The 19927-nt window shown below is 44.4% G+C and overlaps 1 protein-coding gene across 2 annotated transcripts in view; it reads left to right on the top strand.

The window, feature by feature from the left end:
* Positions 1-19927, top strand: part of ttll5 (tubulin tyrosine ligase-like family, member 5) — a 419059-nt gene that overhangs the window by 64981 nt on the left and 334151 nt on the right. For both annotated transcript variants that reach the window (XM_059648892.1, XM_059648891.1), the window contains 2 exons: positions 11402-11503; positions 17540-17631. In XM_059648892.1, coding sequence (XP_059504875.1) covers positions 11402-11503; positions 17540-17631 — 194 coding nt within the window. The remainder of the gene's footprint in view (positions 1-11401; positions 11504-17539; positions 17632-19927) is intronic.

Raw genomic sequence — 19927 nt, 5'->3', positions numbered from 1 at the left:
GCTTTTCCTAAAGTTTGATACTCCCCTTAATCTCTTTAGTTAACCATGAAAGCGGGTCCTCCCAGTGGGAATATTTCTTCATAGGGTGAGTGGATCTAGCTGAGTTGCTCCTGTAGAGAGCCAGCACAGACATGGTCAGCTATATGACCTTCTGTGCTACAGCTATTCTACGATTTACTGCACTGTTGCAGTCATAGAGTCATAATAGCACAGACACAGGCCCTTCAATTCAACTCATCTGTGCCGACCAGCTATCCCAATCTGATCTAGTCCCGTTTGCCAGCATTTGGTCCATATCCCTGTCAAACCTTCCTGTTATTTGCCCATCTAGATGCCTTTTAAATGTTGTAATTTTACCAGCCTCCATCATCTTTGGCAGCTCGTTCCATACACGCAGCATGAAATCATGTCTCCAACTTGATTGAGTTTTGTTTGAACAAGCATTCAAGAAGATTGACAAAGGCAGAGGAGTAGATGTTGTTTAGTTGGACTTTAGTAAAGCCTTTGACAAGGTTCCACATGGTAGGCTATCAGTAAAGTTAGGTCGTCACATGGGATTCAGGGTGAGCTTGCCAGTTGGATATAAAATTGGCTTAACAGCAGGAGACTGAGGGTGGAGGGTTGTTTCTCAGACTGGAAGCCACTGTGCTGAGCTCAATTTTGTTAGTTGCTTATATAAATGATTTGGATAAGAATAAACGATTTTGTAAATTTGCGATGACACTAAGATATAATGAACAGTGAAGATAGTTATTGAAGATTACAAAGAGATCTTGATCAGTTGGGTCAATGAGCTGAAGAATGGCAAATAAACTTTAATTTGAATAAATGTGAGGTATTTTGGTAAAACAAACAAAGACAAGACTTGTACAATTAGAAGTCGTGCCTTGGGCAGTGTTGTAGAACAGAGAGACCTACGGGTTCAGGTACATAATTCTTTGAAGTTTGCATCCCAGATATATAAGGTGGTTGAGAAGGCAGTTAGCATGCTCGTCTTCATTGCTTAGACCTTTTGAGTATAGGAGTTGGGACATTATGTTGAGGCTGGACAGGATGTTGGTGAGGCCTTTTCTTGAGTGCTGTGTCCAGTTCCAGCCTTCCTGGTGTAGGAAGGATATTATTGAGCTGGAGCTGGAGCAGGTGCAGAAGAGATTTACCAGGAACTTGCTGGGAATGGAAGGTTTGAGTTATAAGGAGAGGCTGGATAGGTGGAACTTTTTTCACTGGACCGGAGGAGGCTAAGAGGTAATCTTAGAGGTTTATGAAATAATGAAGGGTATAGATAAGATGAATGGCAGGTGTCTTTTTCCTAGGGTGGGGTATTTAAAGAATAGGGGGCATACTTTTAAGGAGAGAGGAGAAAGATTTATAAAAGACACAACAGGTAATTTATTTGTAAAAAAAGCATCGTTCGTGTGTGTGTGGACTTCCAGAGGAAGTGGTGGATGTGGGTACAGTTACAATGCTAAAAGACATTGAGATAAGTACATGAATAAGAAATGTTTGAAGAGGTATGGGCCAAGCACAGGGGGTGGGACTAATTTAGTTTGGGACTATGGTTAGACCGAAGGGTGTGTTTCTGCACTCTGTGACTGTGACTATGACTTTGTATGAAAAGGTTGCCTCTCAGGTCCCTTTTCAATCTTTCCCCCTAAACCTATGGCCTCTAGTTCTGGACTTCCCTACTGGGGGAAAAGACCTTGGCTAGTCACCCTATCCATGCTCCACATGAATTTGCAAACTCCTATAAGATCAGCCCTCATGCGATGCTTAGAGTCTACTACATACTGTCTTTTGGTTTGTATACTCTAATATAACAAACACGAATAGGCCAGTTGATGGCGACTGCACTCAAATTTTGCCTTGTTTTGATTCAAATCAGTTTTTTTTTTGCATGCTCCTTTTTTGTCTTTAATTTTAGGGTCAAACAGTTTTCTGAGCACGTGATTGCATAGTGGAATTTGTTTTCTTTTCTGTGGAACAATCTGGAAAAATATTTTGCCAAGGGTTTTGAACCTGGTCTCCTGAGAGCAGTTTGTACAGGCTGCTGAAGATTTGAGGGTTGTGTGTGGATTTTCCTTACATGAGCATACCGTCCTGCTGTAGAAAACCTCACTCTCCATCCACACGTTGCCTGCTGAGGACCCTGACTGACGAGAATTGATGTAACAATTTCCATGGATATTTGATACTCAGAATCCTTGGAATCCCCCTCTCTACATGTAGACAGACTGTATATTTGTAAAGACAATGAATAACTATGGCCTTCAATGTTTGATTGCATTAAAAGCATTTAATACATTTTATATGATTAAACATAGATTCACAGAATTTTGGTGCCCTGCCAAATATTCTCACTCATTCAACAGAGTCAGAAATTAGGCACAGTGTTCATTTATCTTGCGCACTGTTACATTGGAGCATAGGAAGATTCAGGTAGGCCATTCAGCCCCTCAAGCCTGTTTTGTCATTCAGTGCAATCTATCGGTTGAGCTATGGTCTGACTCCTTATTAACTGCCTTTTGGCCATATGCCTTAGATACATTTTTGTGAAACAAAGGTATTATCTCATTGTGTTTGGCAACATTTGAGAACAATAAGATCCAATGTAACGGTGCTTCAGAAGTAATTGAGTTAAGGAAGGGACTTACATTTCAATTGCATGGCCTCAGCGCCAATCAGTGCTGCACATGTTGCAGTGTTATTGCGTTGCAGTTGTTTGCTGCTGTACTGGAGTAGGACCATAGACTGAAAGACCAAGACACACAGCAGAGCAAGAACACATAACTTATGCTACATTCAAAGTCAAGCTGATGCATGTAATTATCGTATTTGAGAGAGATGCTGTTGTTTATAGCTGTGTAGGTAATAGGAAGTGGAATAGGTCATAGCTGCACCCTGAACCTGCTCTGCCATTCAATCAGGTCATGGTTATTCTTCTGCCTAAATCTCATCTGGCCCACACTATTGCCATACCACCTTTTCTCCTTAAAAATGCAAACATCCAAACTGATGAATTAGGCATAGGATGGGGTCATAAGGCCTTTCAGGCTTGCTGTGTCATTCATGAATATCAAGGCTACTGTGTGCATTAATTCCACATTCTCACCTGTCAGTGACCAGCATTGACTCTCTTGTCAGTCAGAAAAATCTATCCATATTTAACTTTGAAACTGGCCCACTGAATTTTTTTTTAATCACTTTGGGGAAGAGTTCAAAAGACACTCTGACCTTCTGAGAGAAGATATTCCTCCAAGTTCAGTTTTCTCCAGAACATCCAGAATGTCAATCCTGTTGTTAATCGTTATCTGACACTATATTAGCTCTTCTAGACCTTGCTGACCTCATTCCTGTCTACATGTAATGGCTTGCCATCATTTCTTGCTTAAGGGTAATTGTGAAAAGTCAAGGCATTTTTGCAGCACTTTTGAGGGAGTACAGTGATGGCACAAAAGCTGTCCAGGCCTGAGTGGGACCACATGAGCTGTTTGTCAGCCTGAGAGCAAAATCCAGTTACATAAGCAATAATGATTCAAAATTAGGAAGTGAGAGAAACTCAACAGGTCGGTCGGCATCTGTGGAGAGAAGAACGGTTAATGTTTCAAGTCTGGTAGCCCTTTATTTTGTTTTAAATAGTAATGATGTTTCATTGGTGAAGGGTCTGGGCCCGAAACGTCAGCTTTTGTGCTCCTGAGATGCTGCTTGTCCTGCTGTGTTCATCCAGCCTCACATTTTATTATCTCTCTCTCTCGATGTTTCATTGGTTGCTTACCACTAGGTGGCAGCTCAGTTCAAGCTCCTGGGGTGCCAGTTGACCAGCTAACTGTTTAATTCACCTGAAGAGCAGTGGACTATGGCACTTTTAGACAGTGTTCTGCAGGGAATGTATGCAGGCAATCAGGATTTTAAAATGCACGTTAAGCTCTTGACCTCGCCTTGGCTGGGCAGTGACTTTGAGCTGATTTTTCTTGCTAGTGGATGAGTATTTTGTGTCACTATTCCGGTGCTCCTGTGTATCCACTGCACTTCTGTTTGCTTCTGTCTGCTCTTTGTGTGCACTGACTGTCTATCTAATGGATAAATTTGATCAAACAGGACTGATTCAAGTAGCACAGCATTGGCTACGTCAGTTCTCTGGGTCAGACAGTGCAGTGTGCCTTGAACTGCAATGAAAAGTATTGCATGTGCTGCTCAGTTCCTGGCCTCTGGAGCTGTATGCTGTAGGGAAGTTGATCGGTTTGCTTCCATCCCCTGAAGTTTATCTCCCCTTCTGCGTTCTCTCTGTGTGCTCATTGGGTTTTCTGTGCTTTAAATAGACATAGGAGTATGCAGCCCAGTGCCTCGAGCCTTCTCCTCCATTTGATAGAGTTGTGGCTGAACCTTTGCAAAAGTTCCAATTTCCCACGTTCACCATATAAATTGATTGCCTCAGTTCCCAGAGCTCTTTCTCTGGTCTTGAATATGGTAAATGGCTAAGCCTCTGCAGCCATCTAGGGTAGAGTATACCAAAACTTTATAACCCTCTGACAGCAGAAATTTCTTTCTGTCCCAGCTCTCATTCTGAGATGACGACACCTGTTCCAGACTCTTCCAATGTGGGCAAACAGATTCTGAGCACCAGCCCAGAATCTTAGAAGGAGGCCATTCAGCCGGTTGTCTCTGCCAGTTCTCTGAAGGAGCTGATTACTTTGGGTCCCTCCCCTGCCTTTGCTGTTTTGGCCTGCACATTTCTTTTTTTTTCTTGGATGATGATCAAATTCTTCTTGAATGTTTTGATTGAAATGTTTCTCCTGATCTACCTTGTCTAGGTCCTTTTATGATTTTGAGCACTTGTACCAAACCTCCTCTGTCTTCTCTTTTCCAATGAGAACAGCACCACCTTTTCCAACTTGTGTATGCAATTGAAGTTTTTCAACCCTGGGAGTGGTCTAATGAAACTTTCTGTACTCTCTTTAATACTTTCACATCCTTCCTAAAGAGTGATACCCAGAACTGGATGCAGGACTCCAGTTGCTGCTGAACTACATGTTCAATATCACCTTGCTTCATTAACTGCTTTCACAGGGGAGGAAGTGGCATTGTGGTAATGTCATGGGACAAGAAATCTGGAGCAACAGGCCACTGTTCTGGAAACATGGGTTCAAATCCTACCATAGCAGAGATTGTAATCAAGGTAAATTTGAAAAAAATCTGGAATAAAGCACTGACCCAACAGTGACCATGTTATCAGAGTCATTTATCGTAAAATCCCCTCTGGTTTGCTAAGGACTTGTAGGGAAGGTATTCTGGCAACCTGAGTTGATCTGGTCTACATGTGACTCCAGCAATTCCTAACTGCCCTCTGAGCAATGAGAGTTGTGTAATAAATAAATAAATAAATAGCCCTAAACCTATCATGTCCCATGAAAGATTAAAGCAAAACCTTTTCTGCTGTCTTCAATGATGGGATATACACAATTATCCAGGTCCTTCTGCTCCTGCCCCTCCTTTTTTTATCATTTTCCTTCCTTGATGTTCTTGCCAAAATAAATGACTTCACCACACTGTTCTGCATTGAATTTCATCTGCCACTTGACTACCATCAATGTTCCATCAAAGCGTCTTTTAAATTTCTGTACTAATATTCACACATTTTACAATGGTTTCAAGTTCAAGCTACGAATACATATCAGACTTGCCTGCATGGCAAACACACTGCATGTGTATTTGACTAAATGGCCATGTTAGTAAGTGGGTGAGGGCTAACCCTCCATCCAATCAAGGGGTGGGGGACACGGTCAGGGGCTTGGCTACAATCAGTCGACAGCTTAGGACACTCACCACCAGATAATGTTGTCTGACAGTAATCCAGGGAGTGGACGCCATCTGTAGGGTCAGCAACAGCAGCAGTCAGGAGAATTGTGTATCATCAGTTAGAGAATTAAACACAGTGCATGGGGTCTGCTTCATATGTCTAAAGGCTGCTTGTTGGAATCAGTCAGAGACCTGAGGGCGAATACAGTCCTGAGGCTCAGTCAATCTGTCTGCCTGTCCACCCCTCCCTCTGTCCATCCTTCTATCCCTTCATCCCTCCCTTCCTCCCTCTATCCCTCCCTTCATCCATCCATCCCTCCCTATTAAAGCAGTGGGGCGATCACAGCCAAATGAGGGTGGGGGGCAGTGAAAGTCAAGGCAGGTGGAGGAGAAAGTATTTGTGAGGGCGAGAGCAAGGATGGTGACTAGGGAGAGAGGAACAGGGTGGGTGTGGAATTTCAAGGAATTTGGGGTATATGGAATGATATGGGGGAGGGGGAGTTATTGACAGTGACCACCACAGTGACATCCATAGGACCAGGGTGGGCATTATTAAAGTGTAATGTTGGGGTCCAGGGTTAGGGAGGATGGCTGTTGGTGTAATTCAATGTGATGGGTCTCAACATTGGTGGGAAGGGGGGCTGTGGAATGGAAGGAAATGGGCTGCTGGGGTAGCGCAAGGTAAAAGGAGACATGGAGGCTCATTGGGGAAGTAGGGGGCAGGTCTACCTGTGACCAGGCAGGGCCCGGTATTGATGGGGTGCTCTACAAGCTGCATTCCCTGCTGCCGCTTGCTGTTCTCTAGCTGTGAAATACATTGGAAAATGGCTGAGACAGTGCACAGGATGGGTAGACTCAGTGTCAGTTTGATGGGTGAAAGCACAATGTCCATGTTGCTGGCATTAGGACATTGAAGGGGTTAATACATGAAGCATGTATTTATAAACTCTAGCTGCATTTCATTCCTAAACATTTCTTTGTACATGTGCAATGCATGCAGAGTGAATGTGCTGATGGTGAAATGTTGGTTAAAGCAGATTGCGTGGTGCCATTGGTGCTATGTAAACTCACGTTGTCTTCTCAGCGATGGGTTTGTTTATGGCAATAACTCAAAAGGAGACAGAGTTCCCCATGATTTGTGGAATTTAGCAGGTTGTTGTGGGACGGGGGAGCATTGCTGCATCATCAGCCAAGTATGACGCTGGTCTCTGATGGCTGTAGTGGAAAGTGGAATGGCTGAGGTGGGTGTGAGATGGGAAGGAGGTCACAGCGTTGCAAGCTCTCTCTCCCTTTTGGATGTAATGCATTGGTCACTCAGCAGGTGAGGAACCTTCACTGAGTTGGTGCCCAAGCTAGGACCAGCCCCGTGGTAGAGCAGACGATGGGGGCTGCTGAAGGTCTGGTTCCACAGCTCAGAGCAGTCTTTGAGGGAAGGGACCCTTCCGGTATAATCTGGACCCAGAGTGCCACTCCATCCTGGGTGCTGGGCTCTGTACAATTGGAGTAGCCAGTGAGATGATGGGATAGATGCTGTGAAGCCAGGGGAATGGGTGCAGCTGTCCCTGGAGGAGGATTAGGACATTCAGTTGTAGGACAGAGCTCAGGCACAGCTGACGTTACAAGGCAGACAGGATCTGATTAACACCTAGTTCCAGCAGGTGCTGGGTGAGCACACACAACCGTCATGGTCTATCAGTGCTAAGCTGCCAGCATTGAGTTTGCATTGTGAGTGTGAACTGTAGCCTGTGTCTTCTGTTTTGCAGAATGGCAATTAACAATCATATTTGGATTTGTCCAAATGTTTATGTATGTGATATTTCACAGCTGGACAATGATGAGACGAAGGTGTCCACTCAGTTTTGACGACACAGTATCAGGGACTCAGAGGGAGTTTCTAGATGGGATGCATGAAGGGACAGGTAGGCTGTGTGGCCTGGTGGGTAAATGGTGATGAGGGTGAGAGAATGGGGTGCATGTGCGAAGGCGTGTTAGTTGCTATGTGCCATGCACAGCATGGCTTTATAGCTGATGTGCCATTGTAATGAGGAGCAATGCCAATTGCAACATTTGTCTGGATGCATAGTAGCTTCTTTGACAGTGAGAGCCATTTTCCGAGGATGATGACGTCAGCTTGTACAAGGGGGCATAGCTACAAATTGAGGGGTGATATATTTAAGACAGATGTCAGAGGCAGGCTCTTTACACAGAGAGTGGTAAAGGCGTGGAACGCCCTGCCTGCCAATGTAGTTAACTCAGCCACATTAGGGGCATTTAAACAGTCCTTGGATAAGCATATGGATAATGATGGGATAGTGTAGGGGGAGGGGCTTAGATTAGTTCACAGGTTGGCGCAACATCGAGGGCCGAAGGGCCTGTTCTGCGCTGTATTGTTCTATGTTCTAAAACAAGGGTCCTGAACAGTACTGGGATTAATATTAGAAGAATACAAGGTGGTGATAATGTACAGAGTCCAATGATAAGAGAACACTTCAGGAGCAGAAGCTCCAGACGAATGTAGAGGAACTGTATATAAGACCTAATTGTAAATAAGGAATTATTGCAGATAGTTGCATCGATTCAGCAGTGTTACATTAGGCAACTAAACAGAGTTGGAAGCAAAAACAGAAATCACTGGAAAAGTTCAGCGGGTTTGGCACCATTTGTAGAAAGAAATCAAAATTAATGTTTTGGGTGGAGTGACTCTTCCTCACAACTGGTGGTTCTAAACTAACTAGAGGTTAGACCCCAGTATATGACAAAATAGGCCCTAGTCAAATGTTGTTCCTGTATGTAAAGCATCACTTCACCAATGCTGTTTCCTGTCACTCACCTGATTTTGCAGTCAGGTTGCTACAGTCACTTCTGAGTTCTAACTTTGCTCACAAATCTGTTGAGCAGCACTTCATCAAATGCCGATTGTAAGACCAAGTACAGCACATTGACTGCATGAGCCGAGAATTTCATACTTTTCAATGACATCATCTCTTAATTTTCTTGAATCTAGGCAGATTCCACTCTGATTAATAGACTGACTTTACGGCACAGTGGCTCATTGGTTAGCACTGCTGCCTCACAGCGCCTGGAGCTAGGGTTTGATTCCAACCTTGGGTGACTGGAGTTTGCACATTCTCCCCGTGTCTGCGTGGTTTCCGCCGGGTGCTCTGGTTTCCTCCCATCGTCCAAAAACGTGCAGGTTAGGGTGGATTGGCCATGCTAAACTGCCTGTAATGTTCAGGGATGAATAGATTAGGTGAGTTATGGGGTCTAGGTGGGATGCTCTGAGGGTCGGTGTGGACTTGTTCCTTTATTCATTCATGGGATGAGGGTGTTGCTGGCCAGGCAGCATTTATTGCCTGTCCGTGATTGCCCAGAGGGCATTTCAAAGTCAACTACATTCCTGTGGGTCAGGAGTGTCATGTAGGCCAGACCAGGTAAGGATGGGCAGTTTCCTTTCCCTAAAGGACATTAGTGAACCAGCTGGGTTTTCCCCTGACAACAGATTTATGGCCATCATTAGACCCTTAATTCCAGATATTCAAATTCCACTATCTGCCATGGTCGGATTTGAACCCGGATCCTCGGAACATTATCTTGGTCTCTGGATAAACAGTCTAGTGATAATACCACTAGGCCATCGCCTCTCCTGTTCCCTTTGTTGGCCCGAAGGGCTTGTTTCCACACAGTAAGGATTCTATGATCTATTCAGTTTTGCTATCGTTAATTCAAAGCTTTCACTGATTCACAGTGGCAGCATGTGGTCTAAGATTAAGTGGTAGAGGGCTAAAGCTGGGTTTCAGCATTATGCATATGAAAGCTATCTGAAAACATGGAATCAATGTGAATCGTAGTTAAGGTCCAGGATCGTTTTCTTTCCTACTGAGCCACATATGTGTGGATTCGACCCTGGTGCTGTGTTAGCAGGTTTCAGTCATGCAGCGTTTGAATCTGTAATTTACTTTGTCTGAAGCCTCTTTTTAGTTTTCGGCTAATTCATGAGCAGTGTCTAGGAAAGAAGTTTGAAAGTAGAACAATTTTTTTCTATTCCATTTGAGGGATATAGGCTTGCTCACTGGCCAGCATTTATTGCCTGTCCCTAGTTGCCTACTTTGAGAAGATGGTGGTTAGTTGCCTTCTTGAACCGCTGCACTCCGTGTTTATAGGCATATCCACAATGCCCTTATGGACGGAATTCCAGAACTTTGGTCCACTGACATTGAAGGAATGGTGATATATTTTCAAGTCGGGATTGTGAGTGGCTTGGAGGGGAGCTTGCAGCTAGTGGTGTTCCCATGTATCTGCTACCCTTATCTTTCTAGATAGTTGTGGGTTTGGAAGGTGCTGTCTAAGGACTGTTGGTGAATTTCTGCAGTGCATCTTGTAGATTGTACACACTGCTCGGACTAAGAGTTGGTGGTGAAGGGAGTGGATGCTTGTGTGCGTGGTGGAGGCAGTGGTCATGTCACTGGACTAGTAATTCCAAGCCCTGGTTCTGGGGTCCTGGATTCTAATTCCACCACGGTAAGTTGTGAAATTTGAATTAAATGAAGACAAAAAAACAGCATTAAAAGCTAGCCCAATGGCAATCACATAACAACTTAAAACATATCTGGTTCACTAGAATTTAGAATTGACTTTATTGTAAAGTATACTCAAAAGAGTGCAGTGAAAAGTTTGCAATGTTGCTGCTTATGTTACCACCTTGGGTATGAGATAAAATCAAAAGAATTGTGGATGCTGTAAATCAGAAACAAAAACAAGTTGCTGGAAAAACTCAACAGATCTGGCAGCATCTGTGAAGAGAAATCAGACTTAATGTTTCGGGTCTGGTGACCCTTAGAACTGCTTTTACAGAAACTTCTGTTTTTGTTAGGTACAGGATGTCAAGGTACAGATATTTAAGTATTTCTTACAGAATTGAAAGAATAGTAAGTAAAGTCCAACGTAAGAATACAAAATTTCTTAAAAGTACTCAAATAACAGTCCTTTTCACCAAGTCTGTGCCAGTTCCTAGCCTCCCAGCCGCACTGGGCCGAGTCTCCAGACCACACCGGTTTCAAAATTCAAGGCCTCACTTCCAGTCTGCAAGGGACTCGCCTCCCCCGCAGTGGCTTCCAGTCTGTGACTTGCCCCTAACCCCCAGGTTCACCTCCCGCACCAGCCTGTGGTCCAGGACCTACCCCTGGAGTTGTCTATGGATTCCGCTAATGTCACTTAGTGAAAGAAATATACAGTCCTTACCTGGACCGATCTACCTGTGACTCCAGACCCATGCTGATAACACTGACTCCTAATGGCACTTAATGGGTAATTAGGGATGGGCAAAATATGCTGCCAGTGAGGCCCACATCCTATGATCAAAGAATAATTTTAAAAAAATTCAAATGGAGCTTCTTTGATTTGGATGGCTTCAAGCTTCTTATTTTGTGTTGTGTAAATTATGCGTAATTTTCCCCTGCACCTACCAGAGAAGCTGGATGGAACCAGCTTGTTTGGAATACTTCCCTTTCTCCCTTCTTTGAGCCAGGAATTATTAGAAAGATGTTGCATGCATTTCCTCCACTTCATTATCATGGGATTATAATGCCAAATACAGTTTTCTGCTTAAAAGGTTTGCTACTGTGAAGTATGACCGTGCAATGAAGAATATCAAGAACCAGTTCATGCATCTAACCAACTACAGCATCAACAAGAAAAGCCAAGACTATGTCAGGTATTGCTGAATGTGTACCAGAAAATATTGCATGGAGACGGAGTAGAGGAGGCTTTAGTCTGTATCTAATCCAGCACTCTATCTGTGCTTGGAGTGTTTGATGGGGTCAGCGTAGATAGAGCGAGCTTTACTTGTACTTATGAGTAGTGGATGCTTTACTCTGTATCACACCCATGCTACACCTGCTCTGCTATTAAGTAGAGACCTGAGGCACAGAGAAAGGCCCATTGGCCCAAACTGATCCGTGCCAACCAAAATGCCCATGCACACAAACCCCATATCCCTGCACTTGGCCCACATCCTTCTATACCCCTCAAATCCATGCTTTTGTCCTTTGTTAATGTACCTGCCTCAACCACTGGTCTAGCTATCACCACCATTCTGTTAGCATCCCTCACCCCCTTCCTTTATCTACAGCTCGTCCTACCATCGCATCTAGCCCTCAAGAAGGGTATACCCAAAATGTTGACTGCTCCTTTCTGCTAGATGCTGCCTGGCTTGCTGTGTTCTTACAGCCTCCTGTTTATCTACCTTAGATTCCAGCATCTGCAGTATTTTTGTTTCTATATTCAATGCCCTGCCTGATGAAGCCAGTGCGCCAAAAGCTGCCTTTACTGCCCTGTCTACCTGTGACTCCACTTTCAGAGAACCGTGCACCTGAACTTCAAGTTTCCTCTGTTCCACTACACTCCTTAAGGTCCTACCATTCACCATGAAACTTCTACGTGGATTTGATCTTCCAAAATGCAACACCTCACACTCATCTATATTAAACTCCATTTGCCATTTCTCGGCCGACTTCCCCAGGTGATCAAGATTCTGCTGCAATTTCTGGTCACCTTCCTCACTGTCTGCAATACTACCAATTTTATTGTCACCCGCAAACTTACTAATCATGCCTTGTACATTCTCATCCAAATAATTAATATAGATACCAAACAGCAGCGGGCCCAGCACTGACCCCTGAGGCACACCACTAGTCACAGGCCTCCAGTCCAACAAGTATCCTCCCACTACTACCCCTGCTTCCTACCATCAAGCCAGTTGTGTATCCAATTTGCCAGCTTCCCTGGATTCTGTGCAATCTAACCTTCCAGAGCAGCCTACCATGTGGACCTTACTGAAATCCTCATAGATTCCATCTACTGTCTGGCCTCCTCAACCTTCCTGGTCACTTCATCAAAGAACTCTAACAAATTTGTGAGGCTATGATCTCCCACGCACAAAGCCATGCTGACTACTCCTAATCAAACCCATCTTTCTAAATGCATGTATATCTTATCTCTTAGAATCTTCTCAAGTAACTTACCCAACACAGACGTTAAGTTTACTAGTCTATAATTCCCAGGCTTTTCTTTGCAGCCCTTCTTGAATAAAGGCACAACATTCGCTACCCTCCAGTCTCCTGGGACTTCATCCATGGCTAACAGTGATGCAAGTATATCAGCCAGAGCCCCTGCAATTTTTTCTCTCGCCTCTTGCAGTGTTTTTGGATATATCTGGTCAGAACCAGGAAACTTATTCACCTTCGTACATGCTAATACTTCCAACACCATCTCCACTGTGATAGAGACTGTCCCCAAGGCATCGCCACTAACTCTTCCAAATTCCCAAGACTTTGTGTCTTTCTCCACAGTAAACAGTGGACCTCCTCTGTCTCCTACAGTTCCACACGTCCATGTCCATTTTGGTGTTTGACGCGTCCAATTCTCTGTCTAGGTATTCTTTTTCCTTTTAATATACTTAAACAATCTTTTTGGATTTGCCTTAATCTCTTCAGCCATAGTTATCTTGTGCTCGCTTTTTGCCCTCCTTTATATTCTCCTTCAGTAAACTCCTGTATCCGCTATATACCTCCAGAGTTTCCCTTGATCTCAGCTCCCTGTTCCTGAGCTATGCCGCTTCTTTTATAGTCAAAGCCTCAATATTTCTTGTTATCCAGGGTTCTGCCAACTCCTGCCGACCTTGCCTTGCACCCTCACAGAAACATACAGATCTTGAACTCTAGCTATCATGCTTTTAAAGGCCTCCTGCTTGCCACAGGTCCCTTTGCCTGCAAACAAACTTCACCAATCAACTCCTGCAAGCTCCTGTCTAATTCCATCAAAATTCGCCTTGCCTCAATTTAGAACTTGAACCTGTGGACCAGTTTGTCCTTCTCCATTAGTATTTATAAGTGCTAGCGAGTTTTGAGAAGATTTGTAGCTCAGGTTGAGGATTTGGATGTGAGTTTGCTCGCTGAGCTGGAAGGTTAGTTTTCAGACGTTTCATCACCATTCTAGGTAACGTCATCAGTGCGTCTCCGACAAAGCGCTGGTGTTATGTCCCGCTTTCTATTTATCTGGTTAGGTTTCCTTGGGTTGGTGATGTCATTTCCTGCGTTGGTGATGTCATTTCCTGTTCTTTTTCTCAGGGCATGGTAGATTGGCTCCAAATCAATGTTTTTGTTGATGGAGTTCCGGTTGGAATGCCAAGCTTCTAGGAATTCTCGTGCGTGTCTCTGTTTGGCTTGTCCTAGGATGGATGTGTTGTCCCAATCAAAGTGGTGTCCTTCCTCATCTGTGTGTAAGGATACGAGTGACAGTGGGTCATGTCGTTTTGTGGCTAGTTGATGTTCATGTATCCTTGTGGCTAGCTTTCTGCCTGTTTGTCCAATGTAGTGTTTGTCACAGTTCTTGCAAGGTATTTTGTAGATGACGATTGTTTTATTTGTTGTCTGTATAGGGTCTTTTAAGTTCATTAGCTGCTGTTTTAGTGTTGGTGGGTTTGTGGGCTACCCTGATGCCAAGAGGTCCGAGTAGCCTGGCAGTCATTTCGGAAATGTCTTTGATGTAGGGGAGAGTGGTAATGGTTTCTGAGCCCGTTTTGTCTGTTTGTTTGCGTTTATTGCTGAGGAATCGGCGGACTGTGTTCATAGGGTACCCATTCTTTTTGAAGACGCTGTATAGGTGATTTTCCTCTGCTCTGCGTAGTTCCTCTGTGCTGCAGTGTGCGGTGGCTCGTTGGAATAATGTTCTAATGCAGCTTCGTTTGTGGGTTTTGGGATGGTTGCTCCTGTAGTTCAAACTTTGGGTCCTCTATGTGGATGACACCTTTGTCATCACTGAACAAAACAAATTAGAGGAAACCTTCAAGACCATCAATAATACCCTTTACTGGCATAACATTCACAAAAGAGGAGGAAAACAGCAACAAACTGCCATTCCTAGATGTCACTGTAGAGCGAACAGTCAATGGGGAACTTCAAACCAGCGTCTACAGGAAAACAACACATATGGACCAAATACTGAACTACAGGAGCAACCATCCCAACACCCACAAACGAAGCTGCATTAGAACATTATTCCAACGAGCCACCACACACTGCAGCACAGAGGAACTACGCAGAGCAGAGGAAAATCACCTATACAGCGTCTTCAAAAAGAATGGGTACCCTATGAACACAGTCCGTCGATTCCTCAGCAATAAACCCAAACAAACAGACAAAACAGGCTCAGAAACCATTACCACTCTCCCCTACATCAAAGACATTTCCGAAATGACTGCCAGATTACTCGGACTTCTTGGCATCAGGGTAGCTCACAAACCCACCAACACTAAAACAGCAGCTAATGAACTTAAAAGACTCTATACAGACAACAAACAAAACAATCGTCATCTACAAAATAGTTCTTGCAAGAACTGTGACAAACACTACATTGAACAAACTGGCAGAAAGCTAGCCACCAGGATACATGAACATCAACTAGCCACAAAACGAAATGACCCACTATCACTTGTATCCTTACACACAGATGAGGAAGGACACCACTTTGATTGGGACAACACATCCATCCTAGGACAAGCCAAACAGAGACACGCACGAGAATTCCTAGAAGCTTGGCATTCCAACCGGAACTCCATCAACAAACACATTGGCTCCAAATCAAACTACCATCCCCTGAGAAAAAGAACAGGAAATGACATCACCAACCCAAGGAAACCTAACCAGATAAATAGAAAGCGGGACATAACACCAGCGCTTTGTCGGAGGCTCACTGATGATGTTACCTAGAATGGTGATGAAACGTCTGAAAACTAACCTTCCAGCTCAGCAAGCAAACTCACATCCAGTATTTATAAGTTGATAGAACTATAGTCACTGGTCCCAAATGCTCCCCCACTGTCACCTCGGTGACCTGTCCTGCTGTATTTCCCAACAGTAGGCCAAGTTTTGACTCTTCGCGAGTCAGAGCCTCTGTATACTGCTTGAGGAAATGTTCCTGAACATATTTAACAAATTTCACCCCATCTAAGCCCTTAACACTATGGAAGTCCCAGTCTGTTAAGAAAATTAAAATCCCGTACTGTGACAACCTTATTGCTCCTACAAGTCTTCCCGGTCTCCCTGCATATTTATTCCTCGAATTCCCGCTGACTCTTTGGAGTCCTATAGTACAGTCTCAATGTCACCATCACTCACAAAGCCTCAGTCTTTTTATCAAGTGACTCCTTTTAGATACTAAAGCAGCCCATGCTCATATGCAGAAAGGGCTGGACAGTATCAAACATGGATGGAAAAGTGGCAAGTAACATTTGCACTGCACAAGTGTCAGGCAGTGGCCCTCTCCAACAACAGAGAATCTAACTGTCACCCCTTGACATTCAATGGTGTTACCCTCACTGAGACCCCACTATCAACATCCTAGGGTACTTCAAGTACTTTTGAAGTTGATTGTAGCATACAGGTAATGTCAATGGACTGCTAATCCGGAAACCCAGATTATTACGGCAGGGACACAGGTTCAAATCCTTGCAAGGCTACTGCTGGCATTTAAAGTTCAGTTCAGATTATTTAGACAATTTTTGAGGCTGTAACAGCAAAACTGTGTCTTGGTGAATCCAGCACTACCAAACCCCTGACTGTTGATGTGGGAAAATTGCAGTTACATGTTCTGGCTGAGTAGGTAGTGTCTCCCCTTGGAGTTAGGAGATCTGAATTCAACTCCACTCCAAAAAGAGATCTGGGCTGACACTACTTCTGGGTCTGCAATCTCTTGGATGAAGAAGAGCAGCGCAGTGACAAGTGTCTCGGCCAATGTTTATTTCTCACCGACTCCTTAAAGTAGATGGTCCAGTAGATGTTTTTTTTTATTTTTATTTGTTCATGGCCCTGAATTCTAATCATATAGTCTTACATCATGGAAACAGACCCCTTGATCTGACTCGTCCACTCCAGCCAGACATCCAATCTAACCTAGTCCCATTTGCCAGCATTTGGCTCCATATCCCTCTAAACCCATCCAAATGCCTTTAAATGTTGTAGCTGCACCACTTCCCACGGCAATTCATTCCAAGCACCCACCACACTGTGTGAAAAAGTTACCCCTTAGGTCCTTTTTAAATCTGTCCTCTCTCAGCTTAAACCTATGCATTCTAGTTTTGGACTCCCCCCACTCTGGGGAAAATACCTCGACTACTTATCCTACCTATGCCCCTCATGATTTTATAAACCTCAAGGTCATCCTTCAGCCTCCGACATACCAGGCACAAATCCCCAACCTATTCAGCCTCTCATTATAACTCCAAGGCTCCAGTCCAGGCAACATCCTTGTAAATCTTTTCTTCGCCCTGTTAAGTTTAACAACATTTTTCTTGTAGAAGGGAGACCAAAATTGTACACAGTAATCTAAAAGTCGCCTCACCGATGTCCAGTACAGCCACAAAATGACATCCCAATTCCTATAATCAATATTCTGGCAAACAACCTGCCTCTGAAAGATTCCCACATGCCAGATGTGCATTTATTCTCAAACACCCTCAAATAAGATGTTGAGCTTTTTGCATGTTTTCGATGTTGCAATCCACCAGATAGGTGAAGACTATTCCGTCTGATTGTCTCCTCATAGGGCAGTCTCACCATTCCAGTCTTGAATTTGTGAATAAAGCTGCAGATGTGAATGTTCTGTTTTCCATCTGATTCTGTGTGTAGAGAGCAATTTGAACAGTCCCAGATTGAGTAGTATAATCATTGTACCCTGGTGTTCTCTCTGACAGCTGCGATGATCCAGATGTGGAGGATTATGGGAATAAATGGAGCATGAGTGCTATGCTACGGTACCTGAAGCAGGAAGGAATGGACACAGTTGGTATGTGGTGCCTGTTACGTGCTCTTTAACTCAGTTACATGGTTTAATGCTGTTGCAGAGCTTTTACAATTCATTTCATCCTCTGGTTGTCTCCACTTCGTACTGCAGTTCTTCTTGTCTGATGATATCTGCATTTGCAGATCCACCCATCCTGTCCTTTAGCCAAAGACCAAACCTGTATTCTTGGGGTTTTGAAGAATGAGACATGATCTCGTAGAATTTACAATTTTTTTTAAATAGGGAGGATATAGAAACAATGTTTTCTGTATGGCGTAGAACCTTGGATAGCTCTGAATAAAAGCCAAGCCATCCGAGATTAAGATAAGGACGTACCTCTTCATTCACAGGGTGGTGAATCTTTGGAATTCTCCATCCCAGAGGGTCATGGAAAGACCAGTCATTAAGTAAGTTTAGTGATAATGGGAACTGCAGATGCTGGAGAATCCAAGATAATAAAATGTGAGGCTGGATGAATACAGCAGGCCCAGCAGCATCTCAGGAGCACAAAAGCTGACGTTTCGGGCCTAGACCCTTCATCAGAGAGGGGGATGGGGTGAGGGTTCTGGAATAAATAGGGAGAGAGGGGGAGGCGGACCGAAGATGGAGAGAAAAGAAGATAAGTGGAGAGGAGAGTTTAGGTGGGGAGGTAGGGAGGGGATAGGTCAGTCCAGGGAAGACGGAGAGGTCAAGGAGGTGGGATGAGGTTAGTAGGTAGGAGATGGAGGTGCGGCTTGGGGTGGGAGGAAGGGATGGGTGAGAGGAAGAACAGGTTAGGGAGGCAGAGGCAGGTTGGACTGGTTTTGGGATGCAGTGGGTGGAGGGGAAGAGCTGGGCTGGGTGTGTGGTGCAGTGGGGGGAGGGGACGAACTGGGCTGGTTTAGGGATGCGGTGGGGGAAGGGGAGATTTTGAAGCTGGTGAAGTCCACATTGATACCATTGGGCTGCAGGGTTCCCAAGCGGAATATGAGTTGCTGTTCCTGCAACCTTCGGGTGGCATCATTGTGGCACTGCAGGAGGCCCATGATGGACATGTCATCTAAAGAATGGGAGGGGGAGTGGAAATGGTTTGCGACTGAGAGGTGCAGTTGTTTATTGCGAACCGAGCGGAGGTGTTCTGCAAAGCGGTTCCCAAGCCTCCGCTTGGTTTCCCAAATGTAGAGGAAGCCACACCGGGTACAGTGGATGCAGTATACCACATTGGCAGATGTGCAGGTGAACCTCTGCTTAATGTGGAACGTCATCTTGGGGCCTGGGATAGGGGTGAGGGAGGAGGTGTGGGGGCAAGTGTAGCATTTCCTGCGGTTGCAGGGGAAGGTGCCGGGTGTGGTGGGGTTGGAGGGCAGTGTGGAGCGAACAAGGGAGTCATGGAGAGAGTGGTCTCTCCGGAAAGCAGACAGGGGTGGGGATGGAAAAATGTCTTGGGTGGTGGGGTCGGATTGTAGATGGCGGAATTGTCGGAGGATGATGCGTTGTATCCGGAGGTCTGATAGGGTCTAGGCCCAAAACGTCAGCTTTTGTGCTCCTGAGATGCTGCTTGGCCTGCTGTGTTCATCCAGCCCCACGTTTTATTATATGAAGTAAGTTTAACCCAGATTTCTAGGCATGAATCATATCAATGATTTGGGGTTAGAACAGGAATATAGCAATAAGGTAAATAATCAGGCATAATCTAGAATATCTAGAATAAACTCTCTGATGAAGGGTCTAGGCCCGAAACGTCAGCTTTTGTGCTCCTGAGATGCTGCTTGGCCTGCTGTGTTCATCCAGCCTCACATTTTATTATCTAGGCATAATCTAGAATAGCCTACTCCTAAACCTGTGTTTACGTGTTGCCAAGGCATCCCAAAGTTCTTTTGCACTCAATTATTACTTGATTACTGTATTAACTGATGTAATGTAGGGAAATACATGAGTAAATTATACACAGCAGGGCCCCACTAATAGCAATGTGTTCACTATGGAGAGTGGTAGTAGTGTCAGTGGGCTTTAATCCTGGTGCCAGTGCTAAATGTTTGGAGACATGGGTTCAAATACTATCATGGGAACTTGAGTTTTCAATTCAATTAACAAATTTAAATTTGAGCATGTTTGGCATCAAAGACCTCCCAAAAAAACTGAACTTACAGGAAATCAAGAGCAAATACTCTCCAGTGGCTGGCATAAAAGAATATGTTGTTGGAGATCAGTTATTTCAGTCTCAGGACATGCTTAAAGGAGTTCCTCAGTGTAAGTATCCAAAGTCCAACCATCTGCAGATACTTCATAAATGGTCCTTACTTCAGCTTAAGGCCAGAAG

Source organism: Stegostoma tigrinum, chromosome 10 (assembly GCF_030684315.1).
Source record: "Stegostoma tigrinum isolate sSteTig4 chromosome 10, sSteTig4.hap1, whole genome shotgun sequence".
Taxonomy (NCBI): domain Eukaryota; kingdom Metazoa; phylum Chordata; class Chondrichthyes; order Orectolobiformes; family Stegostomatidae; genus Stegostoma; species Stegostoma tigrinum.
This window is presented reverse-complemented; position numbering and strand designations above follow the sequence as displayed.